Source organism: Eschscholzia californica, unplaced genomic scaffold, assembly GCF_041429995.1.
Source record: "Eschscholzia californica isolate CP2 unplaced genomic scaffold, dmEscCali1.0.p SCAF_6, whole genome shotgun sequence".
Lineage (NCBI taxonomy): Eukaryota > Viridiplantae > Streptophyta > Magnoliopsida > Ranunculales > Papaveraceae > Eschscholzia > Eschscholzia californica.
In genome coordinates this window covers 22,202,251-22,217,594 of record NW_028238483.1, presented here as the reverse complement: position 1 = coordinate 22,217,594, position 15,344 = coordinate 22,202,251, and the positions used below count along the sequence as shown (strand labels likewise).

Genomic DNA, 15,344 nt, shown 5'->3' with positions numbered 1-15,344 from the left:
GGAGAGACCAGATGGGTCTGGAATCATCTAATAAGTTATGGTATCTTGAGTTTTTTTTTTGATGAGAATGGTATCTTGAGTTCAAACATTTAAATGATATCAAGAGCTAATTCCCAAAAATATTCTGATATCGATGTTATATGAAATACACAATTGTTTCCTAAAGACTGTGCAAGTCCTTGTAAATCTTCCCCAACTAATTATTTGTGAAGACTAATATAAGAAACTCAAAAGCATCTCGGACAAAATACATTTTTCCAAAAATGTACAAGTATTAGAAACAAAATTTGCATTAAATTCAAGTCATATCATTAACTTATAAGGCCTTCTTCTTCACCAAAAAAAAAACTTACAAGGCCTAAGGATCATCCTTATATATTCTAGGGTGCGTCTATAGACGCCCTTTCCTTTTATTTTGGGCCTCCCTCTCGCCTAGCCTGATTGAGACAGTCGGATGGGCACTCAGACTGACTCAATCTGCATGCCTCAGAGTGATTAGTGTGAAGCCCATCGAGAGTGCCAAAAAAGGATGGCTAGATTAAGAGAAAACAGGCAGCCTTTAGAGGCACTCTATATTCCGTGTAGGCAAAAAAAAAGTGATGATGCATTTGGGTCCAATCTGATAAGAAACAGTAACCATGAGGGATGAAGTCAGTGAATTGTCAAATCTGAAGGTAAATGGAGTGTGGAAACAGAGAAACTCAGAAGTCGGCTTGAGTCGTCATGTCATTTCATATCTAAAATAAAGATTTGATGCATCGTACTTCGTGTACCATCAGATGAGCTCATCACATGTACTTTTTTCTTGACAACATTTCATCTATAAATCTAACTTAATATCACACACAGAAGAAACACTCTCTATCTCCTCTCTTCATGTAAACTTCTCTCTACTACTCTCTGCTCTCTACTCAGGACTTCACTTAATTGATTATATGATGCTGAGTGGAGTGATTGGAAGTTCTTGCTTGAAGGACACACAATTCCCTTCCCCGCTTGTAAGTGATCTTTCTCCCATTTCTACTACTTCTCATGACTTGAATAATACAAGTATATCAACTTTGTCTTAAGATCTATTTTAGTCGCTTAATCTAGGTTTCCTTTTCTCTTTGAACTATGATGTCTGAAAAATCCATTTGTTTTGAAATAATTTGTCAAAATATCCAAAGATAGACTTGTCACCCTAAAATGTATGTAGATATATTAGATTTTTTTTTTTTTTCAATTAGTGGTTGTTGGGTTAGGACTGAACTACATTGAAAGGAGTTGGTCATAATCAACCACTATTTTCAGTCCGACAGGAATACTCCTCTTCAGTGAACATTTGGAGTCAATTCAACAATTTTAAATGAATATTCATTTCATGCTGTGAGTGGCCGAATTTTATCCATTTCAATGATCTAAAGTCTTATTTTTCAGGATAATTTGACTATAATGATTTACTCTCTCAACTATTTCGCCTCGCCTACAGGTACGTCGTACACATTCTTTTCATTAACTATTTTTTTTAATTTAAATATTTAATGTTAATATAAGGGTGGAAGGATATTGTCTCTAAAATTATGAGAGGATAAATCTAAGGCCCAAAAAAGGAGTCCAAATAGAAAATCCAACCCATGTTTGAACATTAGTGTTTGTGTTGCAGCATTTTTATTCGCTTACTGTAATGTCCCAGCATTCCTTGAAATGTCCTAACATTAGAAAAGGTGACACTGTTTATTCTAAATTTTGCAGTACGAAGGTCTGGTTTAGTGACGAGATTAACGACATCTGTGGGAAGCAGCTCGATATGTTAATGATGAATCTCGAATGCGATTCACAAATAATTAACTGGGCGAGTTCCTTCCTCACTAATCACCAGAAATTGAAAGAAAAAAGTCTGTTATGCCTCCCATCCGAAATCTATGTAAGTTAAGTGATTAGGATGTTTTCCTATCATCTTTTATATGAGTGAACATTTTGATAACTTTGTGTTTATGGTACAGACAATGATAAAGGCTGAGGTAAATCAAGCTTCCATCGAACAAATGTTCAATCGTACATTGAGCAATAATGCTGGGAAACCGGAAATATTATTTGTGTGTGCACCCATCTGTCATCAAACAACGGGAGACACCGCAAAGGGGGGGCACTGGACACTCTTGATATATAATGTATTTCTCCATCGGTGGACCCATTATGATTCGATGTCATTTGATAAGAAGATGGCCAAGAAGTGTTTCGAAAATGCCAGGGAGTATGCGGCATATGTGGAGGATGTAATGGAAGAGGTGAAATTCATAATGTTTGGAACCCAACAAAAATATGCAGATGTTCTTGGGGAGCCAAAATTCCCTACACAGGGAGAAAAGTAAGTGTTATCAATCTTTATTTGTTCCAACATTATGATTAAATGTGAAAAAATAACTGAGTAAACTTAAAGTGTGTCGATAACAGGGTTAATGGTGTTTCAACATTTCAACTGAAAAAAAGTAAACAAAATACCTATCCCCTGGGAAAAAAGAATCGGCCCATGATTCCGGATTAAGGGATTGGAAAAACCTCTCCACATTGGTTCGTTCCACCCATCTCAACCATTTGTTCAATGGTTGCGTGATACTCACTCTCGGGTAATGCCCGTGCCGCCGTAAACATAAGACTCTGAAAATAACGTGACTGGCGCGCCCCGTTCCGTATTCTCAAGTTCAGATTACATCGTAAGTGCAAAGCACAGAATGAGTGATGAGCTGTGGGAAAAACATTCTTCACGCCTTTTAGAATTCCAGCATGTCTATATGAAATAAAGGTGTAACGTTTTATCGGATCCACCACTAATTTCAAATTTTCCAGAAACCAATCCCAATTATGATCATTCTCAATGTCCACAACTGCGTAAGCAATGGGGAAAAGACCTAACAAAATAAGAAAGAAATACAAAATTAGTTATGTTGATGCATAAAGCAATATTGCATTAGCATTTTCAGAAATGTCGACACATAATTGACGAATGAAAATTGACATATATAAATGATGCAGCATCGCACCGTCTGCCGCGACATTTTTGATAAACCAGATAAAATCTTGTGAAGTGTTAGCAGGAACATTAGAATGTTAACGTAAGATGTGAAAATGAAAACATATCGTCGTTTCCGTCCTTGGTAACCGCAGCTAAAATGCAGCCATTAAAACGAGTTTTTGCGAATGTTCCATCAGGGCGACAGTGTTGAAACCCAAGGATAGATGCGTGAAGGGCAATAAAAACTTGAACAAATCTGTTGGTAGTGGGTTCGATTTGCAAATCAATTCTGCTATTGGGATTAGTAGTCGCCAAAGCATCTACGCACCACTTCAACTTTGCATAGGAATCACCCTCCTGCCCAAATACTTTGTCCATCGCAACCTTCTTACCACCGTAAGAGAAGTAATAACTCAACTCAACACCGTAATCGTCTTGGAACTTTTCTTTAACTTCAGCCGTACTCCAATCTGGGTGTTTTCTGATGTCTTGATCAATTAGGCTGCCAACAAGTTTACTAGACAACTTGGGATCCGCAGGTTTGAGAACAATATCGGAACAATCGTGTTTCGGTTCGTACTCTTTCAACAGAAACACAGATTTACATCCCAATGGTGCAACCGCGTGGACTCTCCAATTACATCCGGGTTTGGAACAAACGGCAGTCACACGACCTGGTTCATTCTTGATATATTTATAGTTATTCTTTGTTGCAATGGTATATCGACCAAGAGCGTGTCGAAAAGCTTTGACACCACTGGGAAATATTTGCCCAATCTCAGTAAATACGTCGCCCCATGATTCACATACTAACTTCTTATCATTATTTTGAGATGTAGAAATTGACCTATCAGTTTTCATACTGCAAAATTGAATAAAATGTTATGAAAATATCGTCAAATGTCTTAACAGGTTGACAAATGTTAATATCAAATCGGAAATGTCGTATCATTCGGGTGAATGTTCACACATTCCTTTCACTGTCCTAAAAATTGGAAGAATGTTTTACCATGGTAAAAAATAGGGGTAAGCAACGGTCGATTTTTTTCGGTTTTGGCTCGAGCCGAAGCCGAACCAATAAGTGACGGTTTGACTAAATCGTCGGCTGAAGTCGAGCCGAACATTCGGCCGGTCGACATGGTTCGACTCGGTTTGGTTCGGCTCGGTTGAGTTCGATTGATCGGTTTAACCGATCACAATTTAGAGAAAATTGTAAACTAATGTCGTTCATTTCATTGCATACACCGAAAATACAAATTAAGAACTTATCATACTTTTCCACCATTACATATGCTGAAAATAAAAATTAAAAATTCATCGTACTTTTCCACGATTACAAAAATAAATAAATAAATAAATAGAAGTACGAATAGAAAATCTATAATTGTAAGTTATTAACTAAGAATAGGTTGTGGTAAATAGAAAATCAGTGAAGACTTACCTTCAAAACTTTTCAATCAAGTTGAATAGGTGGTTGATGAAGCCGACAACAACAACTAGGGAGGAGGACGAATAGTAGTATGGAAGATTCGATTAGGGGTTTTCTAATTTTTTTACTTTTTAGTTTAGCACTTTCTAACTTTACAAATTTATTATTTCATTTTTCCTTAAGGTTCGGTCGGTTCGGTTTGGGCGATTTCTAGAAACTCAAGTCGAGGCCAAACCAAGCCGAATTAGGGTTGTTCGGTTTTTTGGCCGAACCGAGTCGAACGGTGATCGGTTCGGCCTAAAAATCGGTCGGTACGGTTCGACTTGATTTGGTTCGGCCAATTGGTTCGGTTTCTGCTCACCCCTAGTAAAAAATGTTTGAGTTTCTGTGAAATTTTAAATTAACTGGAAAAATGGTGACATTTAACAAAATTTATTAACACATAATACAGTACTGTTAACATTTAACACAATGTTCTACAAATCTACACAATGTTAACACAAACTGTAAGGTTTTGTTACAAAAACAGGAAAGCTTTAGAGAAAATAACAAATAAACTGTACGGACAAATCAAAAAATGAACGTACAAACAAGAAATATGTGGTAAAATCATATGGTCCACACAGCAATGTCTGATCATTTCATAAAATGATGATCACAGTGATCATTATATAGCATTGCAACAAATATGTTAACACATTATAAAGTTAGGTTAACATTTAACAAAATGTTTTCAAAATCTGAACAATGAAAGTATAAAAACAGAAGTTGAGAGAAAAAACCCTAAACTGTACGGACAAATCATAAACATTGCGCACAAACCAGAAACTAATCATCACAAAAGAAGGATGAACAAATAATAAAAAGTTACCTGGTTTTATAGAAGAAGAAGATGATGACTGAAGTTTCTACAGAGAAGAAGATGATGAATGACGGTGATGACTGAACCAGGAAAACGTGAAAAGGGTTATCTCTCCTCGGCTGGGGTTTTTTAGAGAAGAAGATGATGAATGAATGAAGGTGGAATAGATTGAAGATGATGAATGAGGGTGGAATAGATGAAGTATGTCGGCTTCTATAGTCTACAGAGAAGAAGACGATGATGAAGGAAGGAGCAAAGTAGACAGAGAAGAAGATGATGAATGAAGGTGGAATAGATTGAAGAGATGGCCGGTGAGGTTAGAGAGAGAAGAGAGAAAAGAGGGTTTGGTGTTGGACTCGGTTAGGTAGAGAGAGAAAGTAAACCCAGATTATGGAAGGAAAGAGAGATATTTTGGTGAGGGAGTAGTAGTTGGATATATATAGGAGGGCAAACGAGGGATTAGAAGAAACCAATAGGTCATAGAGATACAAGTTGGGAAGAGACGGAGCATAGGGATGTGTATTTGGGTTTGATATGAGTTATTATTTCATTATTGGGTTTTGGGTGAGATAATAATCCTTGTTGGAGTTTTTTTGTATTTGGGGCCCAAAATTTGGGCCTTTCGTCAAAAAATTCTAAAATTATTAGGTCAGTGGGTTAGAAGCCTAAATATAATTTTAAAATGGGCTAGGATTGGGCCAACCGTCCAAAATGGACCGTGAAATGTGATCAGACTGCTCATCGTGTCAATTGCTGCAACTGTTTTATTCGACATGGGGGACTCAGTGCCAACCCATATACTAATTAACTTGCAGTCAAATGAATCAATTCAAAGTTTGTGTTGGTCAGTGGTAGTGCACTCGTACATGATTGATCGCATCAATTGGCACCCCAACGACCCACTACGAGCTTCCGGGTGCCTCATAATCCTGCCAGTGAGTATGTTGAAGATCATTTCAATAGAAACTCAACATTGAAGTGCCTGATTCAATATACAATTTTGTTTGTTTTCTTTATAGCTATGGTTTTGCGAACATATTCTCTGTTATGAAAGAGAGGAGAAGTGTAAGGATGAAGTGCCTAGGATTGTAAGGTGGTCTTTAAGGAATATAGCCGAAACCTTTGATGAGAAGCTTGCCAGTCTGAGAGCTGAACAGGTAATGCATACTACTTTACTTTACTGTGATTTTTTTGTACTGTACATAATATTAGAAGTATAACATTCAGATATTTACTAGGAACATGTTACTAAAAATAAACTAATTCTATGTATTGCACATTGAACCAGGTTAGTGAAGCGTTAGTTTTCCCAAATGATAAAGAAAGCAAGTTATTGTCAACAAAAAAAAAATGTCAAGCATAAGTTAGTTGCAAATCAAGATTGAACATCTTCAAGAAGAAAATGCACAACTTGAAAAAAAATGCATAACTTAAAGCAGAACTGTTGGAAGCTTGCGAACAATTCACTACTATCAATCTCGTGCCAAATTACAAAACAACCAAGTCCAATTTTTATCATTCTCGACATCAACCACAACATAGGCGAGAACTAACAATCTTGAGAAAAACAAGTAATTCGAATTCATTCATAGTAAGATTTTTGTAAAAAAAAATACGTATATAGGGGCAGGAAATTTTTTTCCTCGCATGTTCCTAGCGTAGTTATTTGGTTAAGAAATGAGGTAGTTCCCAGAAAAACAAAAGTTGTACGGGGCAGTAAAACTTGGCTTAACTATTTTTTCCAAAAATATCTTTGCTTAACTACTTACGTTTCAGTGTGTCTGTGTATTCTACATTTTTCTGTTCCCTTACCTTAAACTTTTCTCTTTTTTCAGGTTGCAAATTGATTTCTTCTCCCTCCTGTTATCTAATCCTGGTAAAAAATCTACTGCTCTTGTGAAAAGAGAACCTCTATGGTCTGAAAGTTGGCAAGAAATATTCACACATGTTGGCCAGGAATTTGCTGGAGGTGCTATTGCATTTCGTCATGTTAGTAGATACTCGATCAAACATGGGTACAATTATATTTTTTCGAAGAATGACCGAGAACGTGTAACTTGTGTTTGCAAAAGTGCTAAATGTGATTGCAAAATTCCTGCGGTTGCGCCTCTCAAGTCAAGGTCGATGTTTGTCTTGAAAGTCTATAACCTAGTTCACACGTGTGAAGACTTCATCACTGCTATACGTAAACCTCGACTATGCCCGAAGGTGGACAAAGATATGCAGCTGAGTTACAATGTGTCATGTAGTTGGATGTGTGCCCAATCCAGAGAATCTCAGTACGAGGTATTGTCGATGCCAAGCCATTCTGTTGACTTAGCCCAACGGACTTGCTCATGTCGTAATTGCAAGTGGAAGGAATTCCATGTGAGCATGCAATTCTCTATATAAAAATGAATGGAGGTGATTCATCGACATTTTTTGATGGCAATGTCGCCACCGAAGCATATTATAAAACGTACAACCAGTCTGTTAATCTGGTACCTACGTTTGACAAGCCCAAATCATGACCCAGACACGATGATTCTACCTCCTCTAACAAGGAAACGATCAGGTAGACCTCATACTGCTCGAATTGAAAGTGCGGAAAACTTTCCCAAAATACAGAGGGTATGTGGGCTATGTAATCAGTTGGCCAACTACAATCATGCATCTTGTAATGAACCAATATAGGGATGGGTGAACGTTTGTATTCCCGGTGCAAAAATTTCTTTACTGGTCACTCTACAATTTATGAAATGCATTTCCAATAATTGGTTGCCTTTCAGATATAGTAGAGAGTCTTACGTCAAATTAGTGAGCAAAGAATCCTACAATAATGTGTAGTGGAAGAATTTTCTTGTAAATTTGCCTCATGGAAAATATGAGGTTATGTCAACCAATTATTGACGTAGGACTCTCTACAATTTTCTTGTATATTTTGTTTGGATTGTAGCACGTATGATGGTTTGTCTTGAGGACGAAAAAGTAATTATATACAATCAACTTATGTACATTATAAATTGCAAATGTCAAATTAGTGAGCAAAGAATCCTACGATAATGTGTAGTGGAAAAATTTTCTTGTAAACTTGCCTCGTGGAAAATATGAGGTTAAGGCATTTGCGCCATTTGGTGGAACTTGCCCGTTTCCAATTCAGGTTAGTCGGGAGATAAAAGAGTTTGAGCTTGGCCGAAACCCGGAGTCAATAGCTTCATCATTTTTAGGCAACCAAAATAAGAGTGAAATTAGAGGTATTAAATAATGCCACAAATGTAATCCTCCCAAGTAGTACCCTATATATTGTTTTCTACTACACCAAAAGTAATAAAAACATAGGAAATGGTGAATCAATTAGCACCCTATTTCGGCACGTAAGTACTAATTATACATTGATGATGAAATAATTCAAAGTTCACTTTTCTCTAAATGAGTACTTGTCTTGCTCTCTTCTTCTTGACTACACAATTTTATACCATCACTTGGATAATCTTTTAATTCCTTATTTCCTCCTTCTTCAATTGTTTGGGACTTCTTATATTCTTCCTTACTTTTCCCCCACAAAACACAATAAAGTCCTCCAACCAAAACAATTCCTCCCAAAACACTGAAAAGAACAATTAGAATTTAAAAACATTAAAGAGTTAAAAATTTCTATCTCCTCTACTATAAATAATAACAAGTATATATGTAACTCGGTCTATTGAAATCTGTCGGATGCCACCTTAGAGGTCAATGGTTTGAGGCACACTGAACAATTCAAAAAACAAAATCTGTCAGATTTGTGCATGACTTTCCCATATTAGAGTGCATTTCCCATATTGCGGTGCATAAAGAGAGGCTACCATGGGAAAATAATTATTTGTTGAATACTTGAACAAACAAGAGTAGAATTTTCAACTCTTGCAAACACTTAGTACTTCATATATATATATATATATACATATATATATAGTTTTTGGTTTAGGTTTCGGTAATATGGGTAGCATTGCCGGAAAACAAATAAACGAACAAATGAAAGAAATATGAAAAGCACCTTCCCAAGCTAATGACTTCACCCAAAAGAAACGTGGAAGAGATGGTGGTGATGATCAAAGATAATGGCATGGACATAGCAACAAAAACTGGCCCTTTCTTCTCGATCACCCATGATTGAATATAAAATGCAAATGCTGCTACTACAATCCCCTGCCATGAATGAATGAAATACATATTCTGGAATTAATTAGAAGAACTCGAAAGACAGACTAACAAGAATGAAACTTAATTAAGTACTATTAGAGCATTAATTTTTAGAGATAAAGAAGAAAGCAATATTACAGTATAGGCAATGGCAAGGAGTCCAACATCGAAGTGTAGATGCCAACTATAAGGGTTCCTCTCAAAAGCAATTGCTATGATGAATGACTGAATTGAGCTTAGAAGACACTGAAGAGTTGCAAATAGAAGATGCGAGGGATAACTTTTCATTACTGGTACCTACATGATGGGTATATAGAGAGAGAGAGATCAAAATACACTTTGGCTACACAAAAGCCAAAAAGGTAAGGTATTACAATTAACAAAAGTCACATTACATGACTAATTTTTCTAGTAATCACATTTTTCCATGTGAATGTGTCAAACATGACTTCAATATGTTTGACTAAATCTCGACTGTTAAAAGATGAATGGTCATAAAGAGAATGGTCCAGATTCAGTCAAATTTTAAAAAGAATCTTGCCACATCATTTCGGCAAAAAATTTGTCAATTTTTTTTGTGAACCTAACATTCTCCGTAATTATAAGGCCGACATATATAGATAAATAAAGAGAGAGGGGGAGAGAATAACCTGCAAAATAAGCCATAAAGCCCATAATATGTTGGAGGTGAGAGCAAGAAGGCAACCTTTGATCCATTTCTTGCTGAAACTACTACTAACTTCATGGATATTATTAGTTGGATGGCCAAATAATGGGTGAGGCATAGTCTTCAAGTGTGGTCCCTTATACAAGGCAAGAATTAGTGCTCCACCCAAGCATAAGACAACCCCAGTGATCTTGGCAACTCCGGATATCCTCCTCAAGTTCACTACTTCCATCCTAAATCATTTGCAAATGCAAAGCCTCTTTTTATAAGACCACCCCATAAGGGCCTCAATAGAAATACACAAAAAAAATGGACCCAATACTTAATTTTCGAATTTTTATCATTTAAGAACACAACTACACAACTTATATTTTGTTTGATTGAAATTCCAAATACGATATAACCAATGCAAATATTTTTTGAAACCTTTTTGCAAAGTCAATGTTTTGGGAAAACAAAAATAGTTTCCAGGACACAAAATTTCACAGGGTGCGAAAACCACAAAATTTCCCTCGAACACATCCTTATTCATATATTTCTCTCCATTATCTCTGTCTCTCTCTCTCTCTCATTTTTCTCTCTCCATCCCTCTCCATGCCTTCCTCTCTCTATCTATGTTCCGATAAAGGGACCCCTTTCGATGGACTCTCACATCCAGACGAAGCAACCTTGTCGCCGAAACTTAGAGAGAGAAGAGAGAGAGAGAGAGAGAGAGAGAGAGAGAGAGAGAGAGAGAGAGAGAGAGAGAGAGAGAGAGAGAGAGAGAAGGAAGTGGAAAGAATATATAGAGAGAGAGAAAGATGAATAAGAATCATGATGACGGATTGAAATTTGACGGCCGGAGTTGATGATGGAGGTGTCGCCCGAGTTGATGATATGGAAGTGTCACTGGAGTTGATGGTGGTGGTGGGTGGGAGATATGGAAGAAAAAGAAACTTAAAAACATTAAGGGCGGGTGGTTTTTGGAGGAAAAAAAAGACTACAAAAGATTACAAAAAAGAAACTTTCGTTTTTACTCAAAAATTTGTAAAATTTGTATCCTGTAAAATTTCTTTGCTTCACCTAAACATCGACCTTCCGCAACCATTTCCAAGTTAAGAAACTACGTAGGGATGATCTAAAGAGTAGAAAAATTGAATGATCTTTTTCACCAAAACAAAGAACTCATTGGGAGTTTTGCCAAAAGTTACCATGCAAAGTCACTTTTATTATGTAACTCGGTTCTACGCCAAGAAAAGTCGAAAAGATAATGAGTTACCTGAGCAAAAGGGCAATGAGGAATGTGATGACTGGCACAGTATTAGAAATTGAAGCAGCCAAAGATGCGGAAGTGTAAATGAGTCCAAAGCCATATACGTTCAAGCATATAGTAACCCTAATTACTCGAGATCAAAATTAAAAATCAATAGCACATATATTTAAGTGAACTATACTTCTAACATATAAGCACTTACTATCTAAAGAAGTTCAAAATTTAAGTGATGAAATTGAACAATATTACCCAAACAAAGAAAGGAGGAAAAGCTTGCAGAATATCACTAAAGTTAGAGGTGGAGCTTTCTTCCTACAAAACGTGAATTTAGTGTCAAATCAAGCTCAAAAGAAGCTAAAAGTAGTTCTCATTTTGCTACTATACCATTCGAAAATAATGGCGAAAGGGATGAGAATGATAGTGGCAAGTGCCTGTCGATAGAAAACGAACACAATATTGCTCATGCCACCATTAAAGGCAGCTTTGGAGATCATAAACATGCCAGCATATATTGTTTGTATAATAAGAACTGCAAAATAAGGTTTCTTTCCATCCATTATAGATTGAAAGAGAATGAGAAATCAAATTTCTTTGCAAGTTCTTTGTGATTTATGTACTAATACCCATGTTTATATAAGTTTAATTATGAGTTCTGTTGATTGCTTTCTAATCATCCAGGAGCCATTAAATTCTAGGTAGGGCCAAATATATAAGCAGCATCTCATGCTGTTTTTTTATTTTTATCATCATTTATTATTTATTTTTGCTTTTTCAAAAGAAGAATCCTTTTGCAAATATCGAAAAATCAAGCATCAACAATATACGTAAACAATCTTGTAGTGTAGCTTTATAAAAATTAAAAAAAGGGAACAATTGACTAAATTAGGAATAATGAGATAATGGAAAAATATGTTTGTAGAATGAGCATAAAAACCACCTGTTTTTAGTAATAGGAGCAAAAGTGTTATTTTTGCCTTCATAATTAGTAACATATTTCGGTTTATACCGAACACTTGTTGATCGTCGCATCCTCGTTTTTTTTAGGCCGCGACTTTGGGGAATAAAAAAAAATCTCAAGGGCATAAAGACTACGGTCAACTAGACTTAACCTAAGGGGCATATTCATTTTGAGTCCCAAAATTGATTTTTTCGATTTTTGGTCTATAATCTTCATCTCCTTCCCTATTCCTTTCTCCTACTCATTATCTCTTATATTTCTTTGTCTCCTGTTGATTTTTATCTCTCACAGTTGCTCACTCTCTCTCTCTCTCTCTCTCTCTCTCTCTCTCTCTCTCTCTCTCTCTCTCTCTCTCTCTCTCTCTCTCTCTCTCTCTCTCTCTCTCTCTCTCTCTCTCTCTCTCTCTCTCTCTCTCTCTCTCTCTCTCTCTCTCTCTCTCTCTCTCTCTCTCTCTCTCTCTCTCTCTATATCTCATTTTGTAGCAAAAAACAAAAGACACATGCAATTAAGAATTAACCTAAATTTGATTCCTCCTATTCTTCCCAATTGCATCCGGCTTTTTAGTAAGGTGGTAAAGATCCCCAGGGATTCAACCCTAATTAATCACCAAAACAATGAACATATCAAAATTAAACAACCATTAAACACAGACTATGTGCCTTTAGGATACCCAATGCCTTGCTACCAGTAACGTTTTCATGATGAGAACCAAAGCAATAACGCCTTTTTGCGAATTCAGTCCAAACAATATAAACCTATTTTAGGGTTTTGTTACATTGCATTCACTATCAAAATGACAATGGAAATGATATGTTAGGATTAGGTTTAAGAGTATTATTACATCTCGAGGGGAAATCTTCAACCAGCTACGGCAAAGTCGAAGACATGATAGAGAAGATGAAGATTAAGAGGCGAAATTCAATCAAGTGAATTTTTGGACTAAACAACAAATATGCCACCTAAGTCAACCTTAATTGACAAAGTCTTTATTCCCCTGAGATTTTTCTTTATTCCCCGAAGCCCTGGCCTTTTTTTATCCGTCACTGAGTCATGTTATTCACGTATTTCATTTGCTTCACTAGTCCCTAACATATACATAATTTTTTAGTGGCGTGGCTAAAAATTGGAGGTCTCGTGCGAAAAAAGTTTTGGGGCTTTTTCCGATAAGGTTAAAACATAAATTTCTTTCATACTTCGAGATGATAGTGAATTTTGAGAAAATAAACAAAATAAAGGGAGAGAATTGATCCTGTGACCTGTTGCTTGTTGCATTAGGTGTTAACCAACTATGCTACATTCATTATTTGAACTACTTCACACTGTCAAATAATCGGTGCGGCTAAAGGCCCCCAGTCAAATTGTTGTAAGCTCCATGATTATGCGCAAATGGTGAGATGAGAGGTCTCATCTATAATCCAGGGAAGCTACAACATATATAGAAGTAGATAATGACATAATGTCTATTAATTTTTGCTGCTTCTATTTTAGGATTTCCATTGCAGGTTGCTATACAAGAGGCTATAAGGGATTTTTATCTACTTTAACGCTAGGAGAAAGACCCATGACATCCTAGTTTAAAAAGACATATTGGATTCCATTTTGGTATCTAGTCAAACATAATAGTGGTGTGTTGTTATTATATTAAATGGGAAATGATAGAGTGACTTAGAAATTGGTACTTAGAGGGTGACATATTTCCTCATTTAGAAACAAAAGCGGTCCCCACCGTAGTCAAACTTTGAAAAACTCTTGTCTTTTAGTGATTCCACATTAGCTGGGCATTAAAATGCCCAAAAATTTGGGCACTCTAGCATCTCCCATATTAAATTTCACTTTTATAAACTGATCAAAACAAAGATGAAAATGATTCCGAATTGATATTGAATTAATTTGAGAGGAAGAGCTGCATCTTAAGGTGATAGGGTGCATCTCAGGACGACAGAAGTATATGATTCTGCTACACGTGATGATACTTTTATAAAAGCTTTCTTTAGTCCAGATGAATTATACAGACATCACTGTTTGGGATTTATTACTCAATACATATTGAGATCATAAACTAACCCAATAAACGATGATCATGAAGAATGAAAAGTACTATCAACTGTTGTTTAGGGGTTGCTTACCTACGAACAAACAAAGGTCTACTGGTTTTATCAAACCGAATAGTAGGTGTGCCCTACTAAGAGTTATTATGTCGCGATCTTAGTAAGCTAAAAATTATTTTGCTATTTCTTAGTGTGAAACTGTGAATGATGATATTTTTATATTCGAATATTCCCCTGAAATTATTTATAACTGTCGAATTGTTGTATTTGTTGTACATGTTGCTGGTTGAATGTTTAAGAGTTGCTACAATGAAAAACACAAGAAAAAAATTTAGAACTCCATAATTGATAAATTCCTAAAATAGAGATATTGCTGAAATATTATTAACAGTGGCGTGGCTGAGAAAAACGGAGCCTGGTGCAAAGTTCTATTCGAGGCCCTTCAATAATATAAGACAAAAATAATTTCTTATACATATCATAGTTAACAAACAAAAAATTAACTTTGGTTACTAAATCTATTTTTGATATATTTTAGATGAATGTGAATCAGTATAACAATTGACTATGTTTGATGCTTCAAAGTATTTAAGATGATTTAAAAAAAATATTGACAAAATAACTTGTCAATCAATTATTTTTTTTCAAGAGAAAACACATTAATTTTAATTCTATACAAATGTTCAAGAGTCATTTTTGAAAAAAGAGGAGGAAAACAATAGTTATTAAACTTCCTTTGAATCATTAGCCTTTGAATCATTAGCCCAAAAGCATATATAGTATTTGTAATGGGTTATTTCTCAAATGGCCCCAAACTTTGTGACCAGCTTCCTGCCTGACCCCCTACTTTAGCAATAATTCCCGTATGGATCCCTTTTTCCGTAATCTTTAACTTTCCGTTACTCTCTCCTCCATCTCATTTTCTCTCTTTGCCAAGTCACCTATCACGCCACATCATCATCTTCTCCGGCA

At 35.9% G+C, this 15,344-nt stretch overlaps 1 protein-coding gene and 1 long non-coding RNA gene across 2 annotated transcripts; one reads left to right on the top strand and one right to left on the bottom strand.

The window, feature by feature from the left end:
- The first annotated feature begins 845 nt into the window (after window positions 1–845).
- Window positions 846–4,981, top strand: LOC147532486 (uncharacterized). The gene is made up of 7 exons (XR_015227726.1): window positions 846–998; window positions 1,420–1,471; window positions 1,735–1,906; window positions 1,986–2,153; window positions 2,205–2,350; window positions 2,437–4,008; window positions 4,792–4,981. It is a non-coding gene; the product is annotated as an uncharacterized LOC147532486 (long non-coding RNA).
- Window positions 4,982–8,485: 3,504 nt separating this feature from the next.
- LOC147532485 (WAT1-related protein At5g64700-like) lies at window positions 8,486–12,049 on the bottom strand. Its single transcript, XM_086648337.1, has 7 exons — window positions 11,751–12,049; window positions 11,616–11,678; window positions 11,373–11,489; window positions 10,098–10,347; window positions 9,586–9,744; window positions 9,302–9,453; window positions 8,486–8,872 (listed from the first exon to the last, which is right to left on the bottom strand). The coding sequence occupies exons 1-7, from the start codon at window positions 11,921–11,923 to the stop codon at window positions 8,674–8,676; spliced, it is 1,113 nt and encodes a 370-aa protein (XP_086504463.1). The 5' UTR covers window positions 11,924–12,049; the 3' UTR covers window positions 8,486–8,673.
- Window positions 12,050–15,344: the final 3,295 nt, after the last annotated feature.